The sequence below is a fragment of the Natator depressus genome, chromosome 12 (genome assembly GCF_965152275.1).
Source record: "Natator depressus isolate rNatDep1 chromosome 12, rNatDep2.hap1, whole genome shotgun sequence".
NCBI classification, from domain to species: Eukaryota; Metazoa; Chordata; order Testudines; family Cheloniidae; genus Natator; species Natator depressus.
Window position 1 is genome coordinate 2,054,122 of NC_134245.1, and position 25,984 is coordinate 2,080,105.

The 25,984-nt window shown below is 49.3% G+C and overlaps 1 protein-coding gene across 4 annotated transcripts in view; it reads left to right on the forward strand.

The window, feature by feature from the left end:
• The first annotated feature begins 6,725 nt into the window (after positions 1-6,725).
• PDPR (pyruvate dehydrogenase phosphatase regulatory subunit) overlaps positions 6,726-25,984 on the forward strand; it is a 77,446-nt gene continuing 58,187 nt past the window's right edge. Inside the window, exons 1-4 of one of the 4 annotated variants that reach the window (XM_074968324.1) lie at positions 6,729-6,790; positions 7,755-7,875; positions 9,707-10,006; positions 24,006-24,139. In XM_074968324.1, the coding sequence (XP_074824425.1) occupies positions 9,780-10,006; positions 24,006-24,139 (361 nt within the window). In that variant the 5' untranslated portion in view covers positions 6,729-6,790; positions 7,755-7,875; positions 9,707-9,779. Of the gene's footprint in view, positions 6,791-7,754; positions 7,876-9,706; positions 10,007-24,005; positions 24,140-25,984 lie in introns of all 4 variants that reach the window. The other 3 variants (XM_074968325.1, XM_074968322.1, XM_074968323.1) reach the window with 3 other exon arrangements.

Consider the following 25,984-nt stretch of genomic DNA (forward strand, 5'->3'; position numbering starts at 1 on the left):
GTATCAGTCCCTCTCCCTTCCTTCCTCTTGCTTCTGCATGTGCTACCCTGCACCTCCTCTGGAGACAGGTGGGGCACTGCACTGAAGGAGCAAGGTGAGTTCTTGACCTACGGGGGGGGGGTGCACAATGGGGCTCAGGCTTCCACGCCGGGGTGGTTGGGCAGCGGGCTCAGGTGGCAGGACTTGGGGAGCATGGCTGCACAGACCAGGGCTCCAGCTATGGGGCTTCGGGCACCAACTCCTGGCTCCAGCTGCGATGTTTCAGGTACTGACCCCCAGCTCTGACCACGCAGCCCCGGCCTGCGGCCAGGCCCTTGGGCTTCAGGCTCCAACACATGGCCGCACGGAAGCAGGCTCTGATCCCTGGCTCTGGCTGTGCAATGCTAACCCCTGGCCACAAGTTCCAACCCCCAGCCCTAGCCGCTGACCCAAGACACTACCCCTGAACACCAATCCCTTGCCCCGGCTGTGTGGCATTGGGTGCCACCCTGAGCTTCCGCAGGTACTGGTCCTGGGTGCCAATCCCCAGCAGTTGCCGCTGACCCCTGGCACCGGCCTCAGCTGTGGATCCATGGCTCTGGCTGCTGGCTACAGGCTTTGGCCCTGGCTGCCGAACCTGGACTCCAGCGGGCACCAGCCCCTGGTGCAGATTCCTGGTGATGGGTTCTGACCCCCTGCTGTATGGTTGTGGGCTCCAACCCTGAGCCGCCGACCCCTAGCTTCAGCCATGCTGCAGTGACTGCTGGTACTAGGTGCCAGCACCCGAGGCCCAGCTGTGGGTGCTGACCCAGGCTCCGGGGCATGCTGGCCCCGGGTGCCAATCCCCAGCCTTGGCCATGCAGCAGCAGGTGCTGGCCCTAGATGTCAAGCCACGGTTCCCGGCTCCCGCTGAGCAGCACCTGCCCCAGGCTCTGGGTGCGGGCACTGATTCCCAGCCACACAGCTACCGACCCCTGGCTCTGGTTGCAGAACTCACTATCCACCCACATCGCTCCTGGTCCCTGCTACCTGCCCCAGCCCTGCATCCAGCCCCCCATTGCCCCTGGCCCCCACTGATTTCCCCTCCAACCCCACTATCCAGGGCTTAATTTGTCCTGGGGCTTGCTGGGAAAAGTTATATTAGCAAACATGCAAATATCCCTTTTCACAGCATTATTTTTATTATTGAGCATGCAAAAAAAACCAAACAAACCTTCATAACTAAATTACAATGGTTTGGATGTCTATATGTGCATATTTATTTTTCCTAAAGCTGCTAAAAGTATTTTAGGAAAGTGTTGGTGCAGCCACCGAAAAATTTGTTGTGAGAACCCCTGTTCTAGCTCATTTCACTTCCCTGCACCAGAATCAGAAGTAACAATAAGCAGTTTTATACTGATAAACCTATGCCTAGTTAAAGCAGCAAAGCTTCCAGAGTGAGGTTCATGCTGTCATCCTCCCCAAGGAGCAGAAAGAGGCAGGAGAGAGAGCCCGGAAGGGCAGTCGGTGCAGTGCAAAATCTCTTCAGCCTGACTGTGTCTTCACCCAGTCAGCAAGGAATTCTGGGCCATGGCTGAAGAACTTTCTCTTTGTTGTTTGGGTGACACTGAAAGATTTCTCCTATTCTCTCTCTGCTTAAAACCAGCACTTAAGCTTAAATATGTGTGCTGCTTATTAGATGCAAATAAGTTTAGAACAAGATCAAAGACACAAACCTGTATAAAGGAATCATTCAGATTCCTGGGGGTTCTTGTTCTGAGGAAAAGGTGCTATGAAGAATCCGTCACCACGGAAGGACCCTGGGTGGGTTTTGAAGGACTGTTCACCTGCCTGACTCTTTACTGTGGTTGGGGTGTGCTCTCCAGTAAGCGTGCTGTTAATAAATGTTCTCTCTGACGTTTTTACCTTAAGAATAAATGTGCTTGCTTAGAAAGAGCTGTGTGGTAGTTTAACTGTGCCAATTTCGTTCTTTATAGCCTTCGAGAGGGCAAAGAAGGCCTGCTTAGGCAGCCTAACTTGCTGGGAAATACAGTGTCGGGCGAGAACTGTGCAGCCTGGAAATACCCTGCTCAGGAGGGAGAGAGACATGCGTCTCTGCCCAAGAGAGGTGAGGACTGGAGAGCTGGAAGGCTGAGAGTGGGTGGAGAAAAAGTGTCTGGGAGTGTTACCAGATTTGCCTGTTACTTTGGGGTTCGCTCATTTATTAGGGTTACTCTTCTGGGGGGGGGGGTCCTGCTTGTGTCACTTGTGTTCTCATACGGAGCTCTGCTTCTACCTTCTGCAAGTCCCCTCCCAATGGAGCTTCCTGCAGGACCTACGTTCCCCAGGGCTGGGTTCCTCCAGCCCAGAGTCAGATGAACACACACGCACATTAACAGAGCGCGTCTGAGAGGACGGGGTTAATCAGCACTCCCAAGCTGACCCCTTAGATGCCCCTGGGCTCAGCAGACTGGGTCGAGCAGCACTTCCAAGCTGCCACCTTCAGATATCCCAGCACAGAGGGCAGGGTATCATAAAGATACTTGTAAACACCCATCTGAAGTAAAATTTTTGGTATTAGTTACCTCCTGCACTCCAAACTCCTCGACCCCAGCTTCTAGCCCCCTCCTACACCATAAACCCCTCATCTCTGGCCCCACCCGGAGCCTGCACCCGCAGTCCTCACCCCCCTGCACTCCAATATCCTGCACCCTGGACCACCCCAGAGCCCTCACCCCTCTCCCACACTGCTGCCCAGTGAAAGTGAGTGATAGTGAGGGACAGAGGGAGGGGGGATGGAGCAAGCGGGGGTGGGGCCTCAAACAAGGGCAGGGGCAATGGTGTTCGGTTTTGTACCATTAGAAAGTTGGCAACCCCATGGAGGTGAACTCAGTGCCTCTCTGTACCCTGGATTCTAGCCCATGGCCCCTGGTAGCAGGTGGCTAAGGTTTGGCTGGGCAGCCCTCTTGCTTCTTCCCTAGGAGGGTCCATCTTCTCAGGGTGGTGGCGGGAGTCTGCCCTGAAGGTGAGCGCCTGCTCCCAGTTCTCGGTGTAACCCAGAAAGAGGAGCCGGCAGCAAGCTGTCCCGCTGCTCGGTTCTCTCCAGGAACTCATGGCGCTCGGCTGTGCTGGTCTCTGGCCAAAGGCCCGTCTGCCACCTCAGTGGCGGCTGGGCGGGGGGCGGTTTCCCCCTCCCCCAAAGAGGGGGGGGGCAGAGTGGAGTGGGCTGGGGCCGGGTCGCTCCACTTCCCGCTGCCCCGTGATTGTGGGGTCGGGTCCACTCTGCAATCACTGGGCAGCAGGAAGTGGAGCGACCCGGCCCCAACCAGCTCCGCTCTGCCGGTGAGTGCTGGGGGGGCGGTGTCTCCTCTGCCCCCCAAGTCTGGGGAGGAGATGGAGCAGTGGGGAAGGGGGCACGGGAGGTGGGGGTGGGGGGAAGCAAGGGTAGGGGGAAAGAGGCGGGGGGAAGGAAGGGGGTGGGATGGGGAGGAGATGGAGTAGTGGAGAAGGGGCATGGGATGGGGAAGAGAAGGGGGCAGGGGAAGCGGGGGCAGGGCTGGGAGAAAGAGGCAGTGGGGAGGAAGGGGATGGGGAAGGTTGGGGAGGAGATGGAGAGGTAGGGAAGGGGCACCAGATGGGGAAGAGAAGGGGGCAGGAGAGGCGGGGGTGGGGGGAAGCAAGGGTAGGGGGGAAGGAAAGGGGTGGGATGGGGAGAGGATGGAGCAGGGGGGAAGGAAGGGGGTGGGATGGGGAGAGGATGGAGCGGTGGGGAAGGGGTACGAGACGGGGAAGAGAAGGGGGTGGGGAAGTGGGGCCGGTGGAAAGAGGCAGTGGGGAAGGCTGGGGAGGAGATGGAGAGGTGGGGAAGGGACATGGGATGGGAAAGAGAAAGGGAAGCTGGAGCCCAGCCTGCAGCATCACCTTGGCAGAAGCTGGGGCTCCCCTGTTAAGCAGGCCCATTGAACCCTCACCCTGACAAGTCCCACCTCCCCTGCATCTGTACCACCCTGAAGTGCCCCCCCAGACACTGTCCCCACTGAGCCCCAAACACCTGCTCCTAGACCCCCCCCCGCTGAGCCCCAAACACCTTCACCTGGATCCCCTGCAGAGTCCCATATCCCCTGCACCTGGAACCCCCAATGAGCTTCTGTGCATCCAGATCCCCCACTGAGCTGCCTGCACCCAGACTGCCCCACAGCGAACTCTCTTACCCCCACCTGGATCCCCCCCGCTAAGTCCCTCTGCACTTGGATCCTGCTGCTGGGCTGAGCCTGCTCACCCACCCCGGTGCGCCTGGTGCAGAGGGGCAGGGCTCCAGGGTGTTTCTGGGGCAGGCCTGGCCCTTTCGTTGTGTCAGGGTCGGGTGCAGCCTCACTGCCCAGTCCCTGTCCCGGGGCAAGGTGGGGAGGCTGTAGGGTGATCTCCCACCTCCATGCAACCAGTGGCCTCTGCTCCTCACTGCCAGGCTGGAGCCTCCACATCAGCCTCACCTCAGTCCCTGGAAAAATCATGGAGCAGGTCCTCAAAGCATCAATCCTGAAGCACTTACATGAGAGGAAAGTGATCAGGAACAGTCAGCATGGATTCACCAAGGGAAGGTCATGCCTGACTAATCTAATCGCCTTTTATGATGAGATTACTGGTTCTGTGGATGAAGGGAAAGCAGTGGATGTATTGTTTCTTGACTTTAGCAAAGCTTTTGACACGGTCTCCCACAGTATTCTTGTCAGCAAGTTAAAGAAGTATGGGCTGGATGAATGCACTATAAGGTGGGTAGAAAGCTGGCTAGATTGTCGGGCTCAATGGGTAGTGATAAATGGCTCCATGTCTAGTTGGCAGCCGGTGTCAAGTGGAGTGCCCCAGGGGTCGGTCCTGGGGCCGGTTTTGTTCAATATCTTCATAAATGATCTGGAGGATGGTGTGGATTGCACTCTCAGCAAATTTGCAGATGATACTAAACTGGGAGGAGTGGTAGATACGCTGGAGGGGAGGGATAGGATACAGAAGGACCTAGACAAATTGGAGGATTGGGCCAAAAGAAATCTGATGAGGTTCAATAAGGATAAGTGCAGGGTCCTGCACTTAGGATGGAAGAATCCAATGCACCGCTACAGACTAGGGACCGAATGGCTAGGCAGCAGTTCTGCGGAAAAGGACCTAGGGGTGACAGTGGACGAGAAGCTGGATATGAGTCAACAGTGTGCCCTTGTTGCCAAGAAGGCCAATGGCATTTTGGGATGTATAAGTAGGGGCATAGCGAGCAGATCGAGGGACGTGATCGTTCCCCTCTATTCGACACTGGTGAGGCCTCATCTGGAGTACTGTGTCCAGTTTTGGGCCCCACACTACAAGAAGGATGTGGATAAATTGGAGAGAGTCCAGCGAAGGGCAACAAAAATGATTAGGGGTCTAGAGCACATGACTTATGAGGAGAGGCTGAGGGAGCTGGGATTGTTTAGTCTGCAGAAGAGAAGAATGAGGGGGGATTTGATAGCTGCTTTCAACTACCTGAAAGGGGGTTCCAAAGAGGATGGCTCTAGACTGTTCTCAATGGTAGCAGATGACAGAACGAGGAGTAATGGTCTCAAGTTGCAATGGGGGAGGTTTAGATTGGATATTAGGAAAAACTTTTTCACTAAGAGGGTGGTGAAACACTGGAATGCGTTACCTAGGGAGGTGGTAGAATCTCCTTCCTTAGAGGTTTTTAAGGTCAGGCTTGACAAAGCCCTGGCTGGGATGATTTAACTGGGAATTGGTCCTGCTTCGAGCAGGGGGTTGGACTAGATGACCTTCTGGGGTCCCTTCCAACCCTGATATTCTATGATTCTATGATTTATTGACAAATAAAATTGGCAGAATTTTAAAATGTGCACAGAACGTTTAATTTTTGGTGCAGAGTCCCCCCAGGACGATGGGGCGCTGTGCAGCTGTGATGGGGGGACTGTGAGGAGGGTGGTGGGCAGTGAGGAGGTCTCTGGGGGGGGGCAAGCGGTGCGGTGTGCAGGGTGCTGCACCGTTCTGGTGGGAGGCCACCAGGGGAGGTCTCTGGAGGGGTGGCGGGGGGGTACAGAGACCTGTGGGGGGAGGTCTCTGGAGGGGTGGTGGGGGGGGGGCAAAGAGATCTGTGGGGGGAGGTTTCTGGGGGGGGGTACAGACACCTGTGGGGGGAGGTCTCTGGGGGGAGGTTGGGGGCACACAGACCTGTGGGGGGAGGTTTCTGGGGGGTCACAGACACCTGTGGGGGGAGGTCTGTGGGGGGAGGTGGGGGGCACACAGATCTGTGGGGGAGGTCTCTGGAGGCGGGGCGGGGGGTACAGACACCTGTGGGGGGAGGTCTCTGAGGGGAGGTTGGGGGGCACACAGACATGTGGGGGAGGTCTCTGGAGGGGGGGCCACTTCCCAGTGCCTCTTTCCCCCTGCCCCCACTTCGCCCCCCTTTTCTTCCCCATCCCATGCCCCTCCCCCACTGCCCCGTGTCCGCCCCGCCCCGCCCCGCCCCCTCTCTCTCCGAGCCCTGCCTCCCTTCCTAGCAGAGCCCACTGACTGACAGGCCTCCAGCGGGGGCGGGGCCTCAGCTCGCCCCGCCCACAGCGTGGGGGCGCCGCTTGCGCCTCCGGCCCCGGCCCGCCCCCGTCGTGCCGTGAAAGCGGAAGCCCAGGGCCCGCCCGCCGCACTTGCCGGCCCCCAGCAGCAACAAGCCCACGTGGGGCGCGGGAGGGGGGAGGAGCTGGAGGAGACGGGGCTGGCTCTTGATTGGTCCGCGCGCCGTTGTCGTACTGTGGGCGAGAGCCGTAAAGTGCGGGAGGTCGGGCGCGGGCGGAGCTCGCGGCAGGTGAGGCAACGCCCCCCCCATTCCTCGCGCAGAGGTGACCCTGGGCGCCGGGACCCTCCCGCCTGGGACCGGCCGGGGTGGGGCGGCCCCGGTCCCTGGCCGGCCGGGGTCAGTCCTGGGGCCGGGGCGGGGCGCTGGGGGCCGCGGGGCGCGGGACTGGCGGCTGGCCTCAAGCCGCGGGGGCGGCAGGCGCGCTGCGAGCCGGGGTCAGGCTGGGAAGCAGCCGTGACAGTCGGAGGCCGGATCCCCGGTCTAGGAGATGACGCTCCGCAGTGAGCAGTGTAAAATGCTCCCCTTGAGCAGGACCGGTCCGCGCCCAGCTGCGGAGTGGGGGGCCCCGCGGGGCGGCCGCCGAGCAGGCTCCGCGGGTCAAGTGGGTCACACGCTGAACGCGAGTCAAGAGTAATGCTGTTGCAAAAGGACCAATGTCATTTTAGAAAGTGCGCTAATAGGCGTATCGTGTGTGGAAGTTGGGAAGTGGTAGCTCCACTCTTCTTGGCACTGGTGAGGCCTCCGGTGTGGCCAGTTCTGGGTGCTACACTAAGAAAGAGAGGAACAAATTGTTGACAGTCCAGAGGAGAGCAGTAAAAAGAGCAGTTTAGAAAACCTGACCGAAGAGGAAAGGTTGAGAGAGATGGGTATGTTTCATGTAGAGATGCCAAGGTGGGGGAGTGTAGGGAACCTGATAACAGCTTTCAGATTCTTTAAGGGCTGTTATAAAGAGGATGGTGGCCAATTGATCTCCATGTGCACCAAGTGTAGGACAAGAAGTAATTAGCGTAGTTTGCAGCAAGAGAGATTTAGGTTAGGTATTAGGGAAAAAGTTTTTTTAATTATAAGGATAGTTAAGCATTGGAACAAGTTACCTAGGGAGCTTGTGCAATCTCTCTCGTTGGAGGTTTTGAAGAACAAGTTAGACAAACACCTGGCAGGGGTGATCTACATGAATTTAATTCTGCCTCAGCACAGGGAGATGGACTTGATGACCTCTTCAGGTTCCTTTCAGCTCTACATTTTTGTGATTTCTGGCATGATGCTCATGATTATGAGTGGTAATAATGGCTGGGGCTTTAAAGAAATCTAAGGTAGGTGCCCAACTCCCATTAAAATTCAAACTCCATTGGAGTCCACTCTTGTCGGACATGTCTAAAATGAGATTGTAAGGCCGCGGCTGGGGGACAGGCACCTTGGCCTTGACCCAGTCCTGCCCCAACCAGGAGAGAGGTGCCCCTTGGCCCTGACCCGGCTTGGCCTTGACCTGCTGGGCTACAGGCACCCCTTACCCAACCCAGCCCTGGACCTGCTGTGGCCAGGGGACAGGTGCCCCTCCCCCGGCTCAGCTAGGCCTGGACCTGGCACGGCTGGGGAAGAGGTGTCTCTCCCCCCCAAGTCCAGGTGCTGCTGCTGGGGGGCAGTCCTCTTCCCCCCACTGTAGCCCCAAGGAGCCCCGCTGGAGCCCTCACCCTCTCGCACTCCAATTCTCTGCCTCGGCCCTAAGCCCCCACCCCCACTCCAAACTCCTTGGCCCCACCCCACCACATGAATTTTGTTATGTGCACCAATATGGAGGTGATGTGTCACGCATCACCTCCATATTGATGTACATAACAAAATTCATTTCGCACATAGGTGGGGAAGATTAGAGGGAACACTGGTTGGGGGTGGTAAACTGAAGAAAGGGAGAAATGTTCTATAACTGGTGAGCTCCAGTGTGTGAATCATAGCAGTGGGCTAGACCGTGTATCAAGCTGAGCAATGCTAACTGTACAGCAAGGAGCCTTCAGCAGCATCCATGATCAAACTAGCATCATTATGAAGCAACTGTATAGCCTCAAGTCGAAGCTGTCTGGATTCTAGTTCGTGCAGGCTGTGCCTCTCCATTCAAATAAAGGACAAAAACGTATCACTTCATTCTTAAACTCCACATTTTGCCAATTAATTTCAGAAGCCAGTTAAAAATTCTCTACAGTCCTTCATGGACTCGACTTTCTCTATTTCATTCCCTGCACCCTCCACTCAGTTCACATTTCAGAGTAGCAGCCGTGTTAGTCTGTATTCGCAAAAAGGAAAGGAGTACTTGTGGCACCTTAGAGACTAACCAATTTATTTGAGCATAAGCTTTCGTGAGCTACAGCTCACTTCATCGGATGCATAAAAGTGGAAAATGCAGTGAGGATGTTTTTATACACACAGACCAGGAAAAGATGGGTGTTTATCACTTCAAAAGGTTTTCTCCCCCCACCCCACTCTCCTGCTGGTAATAGCTTATCTAAAGTGATCACTCTCCTTACAATGTGTATGATAATCAAGGTGGGCCGTTTCCAGCACAAGTCCAGGGTTTAACAAGAACGTCTGAGGAGCGGGGAGGGGGGCGGGGGAAAGGGGTAGGAAAAAACAAGGGGAAATATGAAAGCTTATGCTCAAATAAATTGGTGAGTCTCTAAGGTGCTACATCCTTTTCAGTTCACATTGGCATCTTCTGTCTCATCACATGATCTTGCCACTGTTGGTGCAAGAGCCTTTTCTCTGCAGCTCTTGTCACCTGGAACAGACGTCCTGGGTATATGTAAAAACTTTCTTGTTTTCTTCCTCATTACTGAGCTAAGCCAGATTCAGAAGAGAGAAACTCTGGGTCTCATCAGTCTCCTGATCTGTCTAGTTCCTTTCAGTAGTAAGGCTGTTCTTTGAGAACTCTCAAAGTCTGCCCAGGCTGTTTTCCTGCTTACTCATCCATCAGCATTTAAAGATCCCAAGTTGTCAGTATAGAGGCTTTCAGATACCTTATTGCACATCATGTATTACATTGTCCCAGTCACTACGCTCCTCCTCCCTACCCCTGAGTTCCCAAGAACAGCTTTGCGCACATGTTCTCTGATAAGTGGTGGTAATAATCTCTGTTGCTTTTTCCTTCCCTAGAAGAAGTGGCAGTGAGCTAGCATCTTAACGTGTGTAGGTGGTGTCTCGAGAAAGCTGACTGACACCCGTTGGGATGTTTCTTCGGTTACTGTCAGATGTCCGGTGGCGGACAGCCAGCCCAAGATGGAGAAGCCTGTCCAGCTCCCGACACATGACCACATCTGCGGCAGAGCCTCCCCCCATTTCCCTGCCAGCTCAGGCACAGGTGGTAATCTGTGGTGGTGGAATCGTGGGCACCTCCATTGCATACCACCTCTCCAAACTAGGATGGAAGGATATAGTCTTACTGGAACAGGGCAGGTAAGAGTTTGATTTTTTCTTCATTAAAGCATACTGAAAACAAAACCTCAGAACTGTATGGGACTTGCGCACACACAGTATCTTTCTTTGTGTGATCTTTTCATCATCTTACTTTCTCCCAGCATCGGAGCTGCTAACACTGCACATCAGTGATGAAACCTAAGTCAAACCATTGGCTTTGCCCTTTCTTCACAGGCCCCCAGGTAATTGCATATTGTGAGCTCTACCCTACCCAGAGGAACTTTATAGGCCATTCTTCAAAGCCTAAATGCCTCATGTAGGTCAAGAAAAGTAACAACTTTAGTTTTCAAACTATACTTGAGTCTTTTCTCTTCCACACTAAACTTTCTCACTGCTATCATGATGATCTTGCTGGCCTCCCAATTTATTTAAGATCTCTCACTCCAACTTCTGAACAAACTCCAACATAAACAAAGGAACTGCTCCTTTGTTTGTCTACACAGGGATAAAAAAATCTCTGGCTGGCTCGGGTCAGCTGATTCGGGCAGTAGGGCTGAAAAATTGCGGAGTCGGTATTCAGGCTTGGGCTGTGGAACCCTGTGAGGGTGGACAGTCTCAGAGCTTGGGTTCCATCCCAAGCCCCAACATCTACACAGCAATTTTTAGCCCTGCAACCTGAGCCTTGTGAGCTCAAGTCAGCTGGCCCGGGCCAACCGCAGCCATACTTTTATCCCTCTGTAGACATATCCTGATTTTATGATCCTTCATCCACTATATTAAATTCCTAGTCTTTTTGCCAAACCTTCAGCAATCTGTCACCTCAGTCCCTGGAAAAATCATGGAGCAGGTCCTCAAAGAATCAATCCTGAAGCACTTACATGAGAGGAAAGTGATCAGGAACAGTCAGCATGGATTCACCAAGGGAAGGTCATGCCTGACTAATCTAATCGCCTTTTATGATGAGATTACTGGTTCTGTGGATGAAGGGAAAGCAGTGGATGTATTGTTTCTTGACTTTAGCAAAGCTTTTGACACGGTCTCCCACAGTATTCTTGTCAGCAAGTTAAGGAAGTATGGGCTAGATGAATGCACTATAAGGTGGGTAGAAAGCTGGCTAGATTGTCGGGCTCAACGGGTAGTGATCAATGGCCAACCCCAGGGGTCGGTCCTGGGGCCGGTTTTGTTCAATATCTTCATAAATGATCTGGAGGATGGTGTGGATTGCACTCTCAGCAAATTTGCAGATGATACTAAACTGGGAGGAGTGGTAGATACGCTGGAGGGGAGGGATAGGATACAGAAGGACCTAGACAAATTGGAGGATTGGGCCAAAAGAAATCTGATGAGGTTCAATAAGGATAAGTGCAGGGTCCTGCACTTAGGATGGAAGAATCCAATGCACCGCTACAGACTAGGGACCGAATGGCTAGGCAGCAGTTCTGCGGAAAAGGACCTAGGGGTGACAGTGGACGAGAAGCTGGATATGAGTCAACAGTGTGCCCTTGTTGCCAAGAAGGCCAATGGCATTTTGGGATGTATAAGTAGGGGCATAGCCAGCAGATCGAGGGATGTGATCGTTCCCCTCTATTCGACACTGGTGAGGCCTCATCTGGAGTACTGTGTCCAGTTTTGGGCCCCACACTACAAGAAGGATGTGGATAAATTGGAGAGAGTCCAGCGAAGGGCAACAAAAATGATTAGGGGTCTAGAGCACATGACTTATGAGGAGAGGCTGAGGGAGCTGGGATTGTTTAGTCTGCAGAAGAGAAGAATGAGGGGGGATTTGATAGCTGCTTTCAACTACCTGAAAGGGGGTTCCAAAGAGGATGGCTCTAGACTGTTCTCAATGGTAGCAGATGACAGAACGAGGAGTAATGGTCTCAAGTTGCAATGGGGGAGGTTTAGATTGGATATTAGGAAAAACTTTTTCACTAAGAGGGTGGTGAAACACTGGAATGCGTTACCTAGGGAGGTGGTAGAATCTCCTTCCTTAGAGGTTTTTAAGGTCAGGCTTGACAAAGCCCTGGCTGGGATGATTTAACTGGGAATTGGTCCTGCTTCGAGCAGGGGGTTGGACTAGATGACCTTCTGGGGTCCCTTCCAACCCTGATATTCTATGATTCTATGTACTTAAGGCAGAGACTAGGGTGGGGTCTAGATGAAGAATTGTTGAGTTGGGAGAGGGCAATGTTAAATTTATTTTTGTGTATGTAAGGGAGGCTAGGATGTAGACTCAGGCCTGCCTGCACAAATTTGCACCATTTTAGCTAAACCTGTGCAAACCTTTGTGTGGATGCTATAAGCCATTTCTAACTGCATCTAGGATTGCCCACACAGGGACTTAACTAAACAAGTAGATCTGTGCAGACAAACCCATAATATCCTCAATCCCGTAATAGCTTTAGCCCATAGCTTTATGCATGTGAATAGTCCTACTGAGGTCAGCCTGCTCTCATGAGTAAAGTTACATAAACATCATAGAATCATAGGACTGGAAGGGACCTCGAGAGTCTCCTGCATTCATGGCAGGACTAAGTATTATCTACATACACATTAAGTGTTTGTAGAATAAAGCCCTGAGTTCATTCTGTCTGTGCTCCCTGCTAAGTGGAGGGACCTAGACTTGCTAGGGTTACTGATGGGCAGGTTAAGCCCTTGAGAAATTTTAAAATAACAGTTTTGCAGTTTCATTTCAGTTGATTTTGTGCCTGCAAGGCCCAGCTTTTCTATGAATTTTCATTACTGTGGTAGTTTTGCATCAAAACGCATGGAATTCCACGCTCCCCAATTTGTGCTTGTGTTTAATGCAAAATTTAATCTTCATACAAATTAAATGTTGAGGGTCTTTCTCATAATGAGGCCATCTGAATGAAAATAGGTCTATGTGACACTCAAATGATCCTGCAAAATAAAGGAAAGAAACCCAGAAAATTTTGCATGTTCTTCATGAAATTGGACCTTCAGCTTTCAGTCACTGATAAGAAGCTACTGCTAGGGCTTGTTACACTACCAAGTTTTGTTGACAAAACTTATGTCGACACCCAAAGGTTGACAAAACAAAAATCACCAAAGGGTGTTCACGCTTGCTCCCTCTGTTGACAGATCATGTCTGCATAGGGGACGCCATCATTGACAAGGTGAGCAATGCACCGTGGGTATGTATCCCACAGTGCAGTGTTGTGGAAAGGAAGAGCTGATCCCTGCACATCTTGGGATTCTCTGAGTTCTCCCACAGCCCCCTCAGCTGCCGAGAGCAACATTTGAGGAATGGCAAAGCAGCATAGCAGTCTGTCCCCTTCCCACTGCAGCAGCTGTCTGCCTGCTGCTGTGTTCCTAGTGCAGGGCAGAACAGGAGCATTCCAATGATTTGCTCTTTGTTTGTTCCCCAAACGGAGCAGCTTCCCAGAGCTTTGAAAGAGGAGGGGCACATGCCTGCAGGGCACCAGAGATCAAAACACTGAGCAGAGCAATCAGGGCAGGCATTGTAGGATACTGGCCGAAGCCAGTTCTGTCGACAAAACAATCAGCAGTGTCTACACTGGTTCTTTGCGGACAATAAAGGGAGGGGAAAAGACAAAAGTCTCTCGTAGGGGTGGAAGTTTTTTGTCGCCAAACTGGGTGTGTTTTGTGACAAAAATCCCATTGTAGTGTGTATGCTCTTTCTGTTTTGTCACCAAAAGGCAGTTTTTGGTGACAAAACTTGGTAATTTAGACAAGGCCCTAGACTTCTTTCAGTCCTTAAACATCCATTCAATCCTTAAATTACTTGATTCACACAGTGTGTGAATCAAGTAATCTTGTCTGAGAGCCTTTTTAAACTGAGTGCCCTATTGAGTCCAGGTGGAAGCTATTTCTGATTGGCTGTTTAGCCTCTACACCAACTTTTTCTAGAACAATTCCCGTCACATGGGAAGCTCCTCCAGTGGGGTTGGCTTTCAGGGCAGTACCCAAGTTGGCCTTCTTGTATAGTTTTGTCATTACATTTCTGATCACAGCAGTGGCTGTGAAGCTAATACTTAGTCCTGCCTTGAGTGCAGGGGTCTGGACTAGATGACCTCTCGAGGTCCCTTCCAGTTCTATGATTCTAGCGGTACGAAGCCCACGGTACTTACCCATTGTGCCGTGTGCACTGCTGGCCTGAGCCCTGAGCAGGTCCTCTGCCTGCCTGCCTTTGTAGGGAATTAACTTCTTTCCTACTTCCTGTTCAGTGGGGCACATACACTTCGTCACAGGTCCCTGGTGAGCTAGTTGCGATACAAGCCCGGTCCATGTACATACTGAGAAAAAGCATTGTGTTAGAAAATCAGTTAACTTAGACATTTTAATTAGCATGACATTAAACATGGTTGTGACATAGGTGACCCGATATTAGGTGCTTTGTGTTACATATACAACTTTTTCCTCCCCCTAAATAGTGCCCTGCTTTTTTACCCTGTTTACTGTACACAAGAATACCTATGTTTTAAAAATGTCAGCTGGATATTATTTACGAAGGTTATAGCATAGACAGGGTTACTGAGGTGTTACTTTCTTACAGGAGATAGATATGATAGACAATAGTGAGCTCTGCGAAGGCCTGTGCGGCAAAGTGCCAGCTGGTGTAATGGCAGGAAAAATGGGTTAATCGCCCTGGGAATCCTGGCAATGTGGTGATAGTGTGCTTAGATCTAATTGTCATTTCTTTACCTGTTCAGAGAATTTCAAAGGGTAAGATTCTAGTGGCACCACAGCAGTCCCTTGCCCAGTAATATAGATGTACAGTAGTTAGAACATATAAAAGTATCAGAGTAGCAGCCGTGTTAGTCTGTATTCGCAAACGAAAAGGAGGACTTGTGGCACCTTAGAGACTAACAAATTTATTTGAGCATAAGCTTTTGTGAGCTACAGCTCACTTCATCGGATGTAGCTCACGAAAGCTTATGCTCAGATAAATTTGTTAGTTTCTAAGGTGCCACAAGTCCTCCTTTTCTTTTTGCAGATACAGACTAACACGGCTGCTACTCTGAAACCTCAGCGGAATGTTTTTCATGTTGTCAGAATGTCTATTGTCATGAATTCTCATAAATTTCAAAAGGTGAGCTAAAAGTCATTTCAGGAATCACACCTGCCTGAGTCCTCTTGCTGATTTTTATGCTTTTATAGCCATATTTTTGTATTTTAAAGTGTGTTTCTCTCACTTGTTGCTGTGTGAAAGACCTATACAAATAGGCAGAACTGATTATAGAGGGGAAATAGTGAAACTGACACTACACAGAGTGCTGTTTAATATGCAATGCAAACAAGTAGAAAAAATAGAAATACTTTCTTTAATTTATTAGTCATTTTAGGCATTACTTTTGACAATGGGCACATAAAGTGAGGGTTTTTTATCTTCATGGTGCTCCTATAATCGTACTCAAATCATAAAATCTTTCATCTGTAGATCTTATTAACTTTATGTAAATGGGTATCATTATCCCCATTTTACACATGGGGAAACTGACTCAGAGCTAGCCAAGGCCTTGTCTAGGCTAGGATTTGAAGATCCTTCGTATGTTAAGCTACACATTTTAAAAGTATAGTGTAGTCCAGGCAGTGTGTCTTGACTGTACTAGACTTTTTAAGAGGTTGTTTGCTAACCCCCAGCCTACATGAGGCCTAATTGACTTTCCCAGGGTCAGACAGTAAGCCAGTGGCAGGGCTGATATAAGAACCCAGGTCTTTGGATTCACATCATTTTGCCCTATTCACTCCACCATGGTGCCTCATCCATGGTGTTATTTAACGGTTCCCTAGTAGGCTTTGTGTTGACACCTTGCTGGGTTGAATGAAGTGAGGGGGCACAGACCATGCTTGGCAACTGCTGCTGACTGTTGATTGGACACTTTGTTTTGGGTGTGTGAACACAGTAGCAGTGCAGCAGTTTGCATGGGATGCTTTTTCTCTTCAAAGAAAGAAAAACATGGACTCAATCCATTTTTTTAAACAATAATAACTTGGATTCTGAGGAACACAGCAAACATTGCTAAAAAGCCCCTAAAATGAGGGAGTCATGCAGTTTTCCCCACACTTAAAATTTTCCACGTGTCGTCCTGATGAATTTTCCCATAGTATATTTCTTGGAAACAGAGGGCAGTGTTTTTAGCACTCTAAACCTCTTTGTATTCTCTCTTAATTTGATTCATGTAAAGTTTCATTGTTCACACATTGACAGGATTAGTGGTTGCAGTCTGTGGACTATTAAGTGCTCCAAAGCACAGAATCATAGAATATCAGGGTTGGAAGGGACATCGGGAGGTCATTTAGTCCAACCCTCTGCTCAAAGCAGGACCAATCCCCAACTAAATCATCCCAGCCAGGGCTTTGTCAAACCTGACCGTAAAAACCTCTAAGGAAGGAGATTCCACCACCTCCCTAGGTAACCCAGTCCAGTGTTTCATCATCCTCCTGGTGAAAAGGTTTTTCCTAATATCCAATCTAAACCTCCCCCACTACAACTTGAGACCATTACTCCTTGTTCTGTCATCTGCTACCACTGACAACAGTCTAGATCCATCTTCTTTGGAACCCCCTTTCAGGTAGTTGAAAGCAGCTATCAAATCCTCCCTCGTTCTTCTCTTCTGCAGACTAAATAATCCCAGTTCCCTCAGCCTCTCCTCATAAGTCATGTGCTTCAGCCCCCTAATCATTTCTGTTGCCCTCTGCTGGACTCTTTCTAATTTTTCCACATCCTTCTTGCAGTGTGGGGCACAAAACTGGACAGCGTACTCCAGATGAGGCCTCACCAATGCTGAATAGAGGGGAATGATCATGTCCCTCAATCCTTATACACCCCAAAATGCTGTTAGCCTTCTTGGCAACAAGGGCACACTGATGACTCATATCCAGCTTCTTGTCCACTGTAACCCCTAGGTCATTTTCTGCAGAACTGCTGCCTAGCCACTTGGTCCCTAGTCTGTAGCAGTGCATGGGATTCTTCCATCCTAAGTGCAAGACTCTGCACTTGTCTTTGTTAAACCTCATCAGATTTCTGAGCACCGTTATGTAGCTCAGGTTTTGAGCTTAACATGTGACAGAAATCTGAATTAGCTGTGAAACGTATCTTGGTTGTACCTAGAGGAGATTTAAAGTTTTATTGCCACTGTGATGGGTTGGATCACAGAAACCCCTTTAGGACTGCCATCTGATGTGCCTAGACTACCTCTGAGCCTGTTTTCCCTGCTAGCTTGGGACTTCAGTCCCTTGCCTGGTATGAGCCAGACATGCTTGCCTGTTGCAAACACACATCCAAGTCTGAACCACATTCCCCACAAGCCACAGGCTTAACTGAAAACTGCTTAAGTGTTCCTGTCTCCAACACTCAGATATCCAACTCCCAATGAGGTCCAAACCACAAATCCGTTTTACCCTGTATAAAGCATATACAGAGTAAACTCATAAATTGTTCCCCCTCTATAACACTGATAGATATGCACAGCTGTTTGCCCCCCCAGCTATTAATATATACTCTGCGTTAATTAATAAGTAAAAAGTGATTTTATTAAATACAAAAAGTAGGATTTAAGTGGTTCCAAGTAATAACAGATAGAACAAAGTGAATTGCCAAGCAAAATAAAATAAAACACGGAAGTCTAAGCCTAATACAGTAAAAGTGATTACAGATGAAATCTCACCCTCAGAGATGTTCCAGTAAGCTTCTTTTACAGACTAATTTCTTTTTAGTTTGGTCCAGCAATCACTCCCACCCCCATGGTTACTGTCCTTTGTTTCAGTTTCTTTCAGGTATCCTTTGGGGGTGGAGAGGCTATCTCTTGAGCCAGCTGAAGACAAAATGGAGTGGTTTCCCAGGGGTTTATATAGTTTCTCACTTGTGTAGAATCATAGCTCAGCATGGAGTATTGGAATCACATGGGCAAGTCACATGTCCATGCATGACTCAGTTGTCTACAGGCCAAGCTGAAAGCTTAGATATGTACTGGTGTCTGTCAAGGTCCATTGTTAACCAAGTACTTCCATTTACTTGAATAACCGCTTCGAAGTATGTTGACCGAATCTGCCTTATGTGCTTTCTACAGCAAACACTTTAAATACAAGCATAGAGCCAACGCTTATAACTTCAGATATAAAAATGATACATGCATACAAATAGGATGAATACATGCAGAAGAACATAACCTTTACAAAGATATGTTACATGGCATATCTAGCATAAAACCTATTCCAGTTATGTCATATTTACGCTCATAAGCATATTTCTGTAAAGCATTACGGGGTGCAACGTCACACCCACAATAAACAATAGATGTCTGAAACTCCGTGCATAACCAGTTGCTTCTTAACAGTGATTCTCTGTAGGGCGCTGAGGTTATAGAATCATAGAAGATTAGGGTTGGAAGAGACCTCAGTAAGTCATCTAGTCCAACCCCCTGCTCAAGGCAGGACCAACACCAATTAAATCATCCCAGCCAGGGCTTTGTCAAGCCGGACCTTAAAAACTTCTACGGATGGAGTTTCCACCACCTCCCTAGGTAACCCATTCCAGTGCTTCACCACCCTCCTAGTGAAATAGTGTTTCCTAATATCCAACCTAGACCTCCCCCACTGCAACTTGAGACCCTTGCTCCTTGTTCTGTTATCTGCCACCACTAAGAATGGCCTAGATCCATCCTCTTTGGAACCCCCCTTTCAGGTAGTTGAAAGCAGCTATCAAATCTCCCCTTACTCTTCTCTTCTGCAGACTAAACAAGCCCAGTTCCCTCAGCCTCTCCTCATAAGTCATGTGCCCCAGTGCTCTGGTCATTTTTGTTGCCCTCCGCTGGACTCTCTCCAATTTTTCCTACATCCTTTCTGTAGTGGGGGGCCCAAAACTGGACGCAGTACTCCAGATATGGCCTCACCAGTGCCGAATAGAGGGGAATAGTCACTTCCCTCAATCTGCTGGCAGTGCTCCTACTAATACAACCCAATATGCCGTTGGCCTTCTTGGCAACAAGGGCATGCTGCCGACTCGTATCCAGCTTGTCATCCGCTGTTATCACCAGGTCCTTTTCTGCAGAACAGCTGCTTAGCCAGTCAGTCCCCAGCCTGTAGCAGTGCATGGGATTCTTCCATCCTAAGTGCAGGACTCTGCATTTGTACTTGTTGAACCTCATCAGATTTCTTTTGTCCCAATCCTCCAATTTGTCTAGGTCACTCTAGACCCTATCTCTACCTTCCAGGTTATTCATGTCTTTCTGATTATGAATTCCTGTCTCAAAACCAAATGTGTGGGATTATAGGGCTTGAAATGTCTGCAGTAGATGCCCATACCAGATAACTTGTTTTTGTTTTGTTTTTTTTGTTTTTTTGTTTAAAGCCATCCTCACTAGCACGACATTAGGACTGCAGAGGGCAGGAGATAGAACAGTAATCTCAAACTATGGGAAGGCTGTTGGATTAAAGGTAGATATCCTGAGTAAGCTAGATGTGCCCACTGCTCTGCTTGTTAAACTGCTGGATTTTAGCAGAGGTTTCCAAAAAGTATTCAAAATAGAATGAAAATGTTTTGCTTACTCAGCCGTGCATTTTTTTTAACAAGACCATGCTGGTGTAGCTGAGTGAATGGAGACAGAATACACCAGATGGACATGTAGTTTTACAAGATGTGTACATGACACTGGAGCAGACAATAATTTCCTTGAATAAGGTCCCTCTTCTGCTTGGTGTGTCTCACCAATCGCTTCTACTGGAATCATGAGTCACTTTGAATTAGTTTCTAGGATTGTAATGTCACCATGTGCATAGCGCAGATGAGCAGTTTGAGCTCTGTATAGCATACTAAACTATACACTGTGCTATGGGCTGCTCTGTCTTTGTGAGAACACCCCTCAAATTCAGTCTGCTCTGTGGTGGTGCTTTCCTTTGCGTCTTTGACTTGGGAATGTGCTTTCGCTGATTGAACACTATTTCCTTATGCTGTAGGGAGTGGCGTCAATTCTGTTTGGTAGGTTCTTTGCATGTGTAGGTCATGGTTAAGGGTACGATTTAGTCCTAGGTATTTTTAGTATAAGTCATGGGCAATAAACAAAAATTCACGACCTGTGACCTGTGACTTATACTAAAAATACCTGTGTTTAAATGGGGGTGGGAGGGGCTGCTGGGTGGGGGTGTGTGTGTGGGGATGCTGTTGGGGGCTGGGAGGGGCTGCTGGGGCAAACAGCTCCAGCTCCTGGGGGCCACAGACTGCAGCTGCTCCAACTGGCCGGGGCCTGCTGCCCGGGGCCGTGGACTGCGGCTGCTCTGGCCGGCTGGGGACAGCTGGCCTGCTGCTTGGGCAGCCCTGGGATCAACCACACTGGCCCCTGCAGAAGTCACGGAGGTTGCGGAAAGTCACGGAATCCTTGACTGCCATGACCAACGCGGAGCCCTAATCGTGGTAAAAGCACTCTTCAGTGTCCAGCTTTGAATGCAGTCTCACTGTACTATGCCTCATTGGACAGCAGTCTTCCTGCCACCTGTGTCTCTTGCTGGGGTGCAAGTATAGGGTGCATGTTATCAACAGGCAGCTAAAAATACACTCTAGAGCTGGAATGCCCAGTGGGGTTTTGTTTGTAGCAGAGGTTGCAGGCATCTGGACATGGGATCTGCCCAGTCAATGGAGTACTCCAAACAGAGAGGGCTTTTAACTAACAGAGTTTATTACTCTAACATCAGCTCAAGTTACCAGGAATTCATGCCTACCTCAGTTCTGGGCTGTTCTTTCTCCCCCTTTTTCCCCCCTTCCCATATCTTAGCGCTGGTCTACGCTACGAGGTTAGGTTGAATTTAGCCACATTAGGTTGATTTTATAATGAATGCATCTACACAACCAACCCCGTTCCACCGACCTAAAGGGCTCTTAAAATCGACTGCTGTACTCCTCCCCAATGCAGGGAGTAGCACTAAAATCAACCTTCCTGGGTCGGAATTTGGGGTAGTATAGATGCAGCACTGAGCAATTGGATGGTATTGGCCTCCAGGAACTATCCCAGAGTGCTCCAATGTGACTGCTCTGGACAGCACTTTCAACCCTGATGCACTAGCCAGGTACACAGGAAAAGCACCTGGAACTTTTGAATTTCATTTCCTGTTTGGTCAGCGTGGTGAGCCCAGCAGAACAGGTGACCATACAGTCCCAGAATCACAAACGAGCTCGAGCATGGAGTGAACGGGAGACACTGGATCTGATCGCTGTATGGGGAGAAGAATCTGTGTAGGCAGAACTCCGACCCAGCAGAAGAAATGCTGATATATATGCCAAAATCGCACAGGGCATGGTGGAGAGAGGCTACACCAGGGATGCACAGCAGTGCTGCATGAAAATTAAGGAGCTCAGGCAAGCTTACCAAAAGATAAAGGAGGCAAATGGTCGTTCCGGGTCAGAGCCCCAGACATGCCGATTCTATGATCAGCTGCATGCCATTCTAGGGGGGACCCTACCAGTACCCCAACACTCTCTGTGGACATCTGCAAGGTGGCAGCCTCACGCAACATGGATGATGATTTTGTGGATGAGGAAGAGGAGGAGGAGAATGGATTCTCCGCTAGCCTGCTGCGCATTCTCCTGGGCAGCCAGGACCTTTCCCTCACCCTGGAGCCAATACCCTCTCAGGGCCTATTGTTCCCAGACCCTGAATGCGGAGAAGGCACCTCTGGTGAGTGCACATTTATAATGACACTACAGGGGTTAAAAGCAATTGTGTTTAATGTTTGATTTGCCCTGAACAATTGGGATGCATTCGCAGCTAGTACAGCTAATGGAAAAGTCTGTTAACGTGTCTGGGGATGGAGTGGGAATCCTCCAGGTTCATCTCTATGAAGATCTCCTGGAGGTACTCTGAAAGCCTTTGCAGAAGGTTTTTGGGGAGGGCTGCCTTATTTTGTCCTCCACGGTAGGACACTTTACCACGCCAAGCCAGTAGCAAGTGATCTGGAATCATTACAGCACAAAGCATGGCAGCAAATGGTCCTGGGTTTTGGTTGCATTCATCCATCATTTGGTCTTTTATCTTTCTGTCAGCCTCAGGAGAGTTACCATTCATAGTCACCTGGTTGAAATAGGGGAAATTTTGTAAGGGAACAGTAATCCCCTCTGTTTGGTGATTCCCGACACATTAGACCACGAGCATGCTGGGCTGTTTGCGCATGGCTAAAAGGGATCATCCTGGAGAATAGCCATGTGTGTGGGGAGGAGGGGTTTGCTGCACATCCACCCCAAAACCGCAGCCCCTCCTTTTAAATGGCGAACACAATGGGCATTGGTTGCTATGGGAAAGGAGGACGCTGCAGTTTGAAACCATTTCCATATGTTATGAACATGAAAGAAGCCAAACCCATGTACCCTTTGGCTTATCATGGCTGCTTGCAAACCAGATTCTGTTGCCCAGCCATGTGTGATGTGTCACCATACCGGCAGGTGCTCAATATAAAAGGAAAATGCGACTTTGTACCTAAAACATTTGTGCTGTCTGCTGTGAATTGCTTGATTCACTGTGAAAGAATCTCCCTTTTGTTCTCAGAAACTTACTCAGAAATGTATCTTCTTTAAAGTCTACTCTCCCTCTTCTTCCCCCCTGCAGCCGCAAATGCTTCTATGCTCCCTGCATCAACTCTGTCCCTGAGGTTATTGCAGATTAGAAGGTGAAAAAAATGCATCCGCGATGACATGTTTTCAGAGCTCATGCAGTCCTCCCGCACTGATAGGTTACAGCTGAATGCATGGAGGCATTTGGTGGCAGAGGCCAGAAAAGCATACAGTGAGCGTGATCAGAGCACGCAGGAAGAGATGCTGAGGCTAACGGGGGAGCAAATGGACATGATTCATAGATATTAAGGTCAGAAGGGACCATTATGATCATCCAGTCTGACCTCCTGCACGATGCAGTCCACCAAATCTCACCCACCCACTCCTGCAATAAACCTCTCACCTGTGTCTGAGCTAGTGAAGTCCTCAAATCATGGTTTAAAAACTTCAAGGTGCAGAGTGACCCGTGCCCCATGCTGCGGAGGAAGGCGAAAAACCCCCAGGCCTCTTCCAATCTGCCCTAGTGAGCGTTGTCAGTGATCTAAAGTTTTTTTTAATAAATAAAGAATGAATGGATTCAGAACAAAAGGGACTTTATTTCCAGTGCCAGCTGTGGATGAAGGGGGTATGGGGTTTGGCTTACAGGGAAGTACATTCACCAAAGGGGGCGGCTTTGCATCAAGGACAAACACACACAACTGTCACACCATAGCCTGGTCAGTCATGAAACTGTTTTTCAAAGCCTCTTCGATGCACAGCGCACCTTGGTGTGCTCTTCTAATTGCCCTGGTGTCTGGCTTTTCAAAACTGGCCGCCAGGTGATTTGCCTCAACCTCCCACCCCACCACAAATGTCTCCCCTCTCAGATATTATGGAGTACACAGCAAGCAGCAATAACAATGGGAGTATTGCTTTCGCTGAGGTCTAACCTACTCAGCAAACTGTGCCAGCACCCTTTTAAATGTCCAAAAGCACATTCCACCACTATTCTGCACTTGCTCAGCCTATAGCTGAACTCCTCCCTCCTGCTGTCCAGGCTGCCTGTGTATGGCTTCATGAGCCCTGGGAGCAAGGGGTAGGCTGGGTCGTCCCGTCCCCCCGTCTCCCCCCCCCCCCCAAAAAAAAAAAAAAAACCACTCTCCTGTTGGTAATAGCTTAAGCTATTACCAACAGGAGAGTGGGTTTGGGGCGGGGGGGGCAGAAACCTGGATTTGTGCTGGAAATGGCCCACCTTGATTATCATACACATTGTAAGGAGAGTGATCACTTTAGATGAGCTATTACCAGCAGGAGAGTGGGGTGGGGGGAGAGAAAACCTTTTGTAGTGGTAAACACCCATTTTTTTCATGCTTTGTGTGTATGAAAAGGTCTTCTATACTTTCCACATCCGATGAAGTGAGCTGTAGCTCACAAAAGCTTATGCTCAAATTGGTTAGTCTCTAAGGTGCCACAAGTACTCCTTTTCTTTTTGGTATGATACTATTTTATATGAGGCTCCCGCTGTATTTTCTCCTGCAGGCTGGCTGCTGGCTCCACTCGATTCTGTGCTGGCATTGTGAGCACAGTCAGACACTTGTCCATAGAGCTGAAGATGGCTGACTATTCAAACAAGCTGTATGAGCAGTTAGAACAAGAGACAGGAATCAAAACAGGTAAGAAAAAGAACTTCTGGCTCAGTTCCCTGCTGAGTGGATTCACATGAACTCCACTGCTTTCTGGGGCTTGGAATGAGAGTAACACTAGCATGTATGATTGCTGGTTTCTAAGCACTGAATGGGGCTTTAGCCTTCTCAGCTTGGAGACACTCCCATGGCATCCTCACGTTTGGATTGCCTGCTGCAGTCATTTAGAACACAATACTTGTGACCGGTAAAGGCAGAATTGTTGAAAGAAAACTGCCCCCATTATGCTTAAATCAGCAACATAAAAGTTAACCGAGTAAGCGTTAATTAGAATTAGCCATGAAGCTTATACAGATGCATTCATTTTTGTGTCTCCAACAGGAGCAGAATCTTAGCATAAAGTACTTGTTTATATTGCGCGCGCACACCTGCATATTAAAGGGGGAGCAGAGGATGAGAGCCCAGTAGCAGTAACTCCACACCGGTTTCCAGCCAGCTTTAATTATAGCATGTGAGAAACATACTGTCACAGATCCCCAGGGCGAGTTTGCCTCAAGCCTGTAAACAGTCTGTCAGGGAGCGTACCCCTCTGAGTGCTCGTCTCTGCTCGGTGTTCCCGTCCGGTTCCCTTCGTTTGACCCTTTGACCACACTCCTATCCCTGTTCCATTAGTTGTCCCCCGGATTTATTTGGTGTCCAGGTCCTGTGGATCCCCCTCTTAGGCTGGGGGGGGATCCTTTAGCAGTGGGCGGGCTTTGCCCGCCCACTTCCCGGATCCCAATAGGGCTAGTCCCTAGGTCTCCACTTTTTGCAAGGGATACCCCTGGAGCACCATTACTTTGTGGCTGGGCCTTGGTTTCAGCACCACTGTTTCTCACCATGGCTACTTCAGTAAGACCAAAAGAACCTGAACTCCTGTTGGAGGGAGACTTTACCCCTGTGGGAGCAGATGTTTGCAGCAATACAGGGCAGCCTTTTCAGTACAGGACAGCTTTTCTTAGTCAACTAGAATACAATATTTTAGGATCCTTAAATTACAGTGGAAGAGCAAAGCTTATACGCACATCCATGCTGGCCAGACAACCTGCCTCTTTTGCCCAGAATGTTCAAGATTAAATCTCTCTCACTGCACAGGGCAGCTGTATCATTATAACAGTTTTCTAACACCTCGGTTCTTTGTTTCCAGCCCTAGTCACCCTGTTTGCACATGATCTGCCTCCCTTGGCTCCCAGTCATTAAAAGTTAACGTCCAGTCAATGGTCTTCCATTGTATCTCCAAGGGAAGCTAATGATACGCTGGCAATTTGGATAATTCATTCATCCCAATCCTGAGATGCTTATGTGACTTACATACATCTCTTAGCTCCCTGTCCTAGAGAAGATGACAGCCCCTTGAGTCATAGTAGATCACAACATAAAAGTGAATGGGGAAACAGTCATATGTTTTTCATAAAAATACAGAAATTTTCCACATTCTGTAAAACTACATAAATAGAACATACTTCATTTTTCAAAGTCAAGCACTCAAAAGTTAGGATATGCCAGTATTAAGTTTCCTTCACAACCTTAATTCAGTCCCCTTGTATGTATGCGTTATGAAACATATGCCTCACACAATGCACAGATTGGATGGTGGTCTCTTAACAGCTGTTCATTGTATGGCACCATGCCTTATTTACTGCATGTTGTTTTGAAGACAGAACTGTTAATTTCCTTATTGGCTTTCCATGATGCTTATCACTACAATATCTGAGGGCTTCACAAACATTAATGAATTTATTTTTACAACACTCCTGTGAGATTAATCATAGAATATCATGATTGGAAGGGACCTCAGGAGGTCATCTAGTCCAACCCCCTGCTCAAAGCAGGACC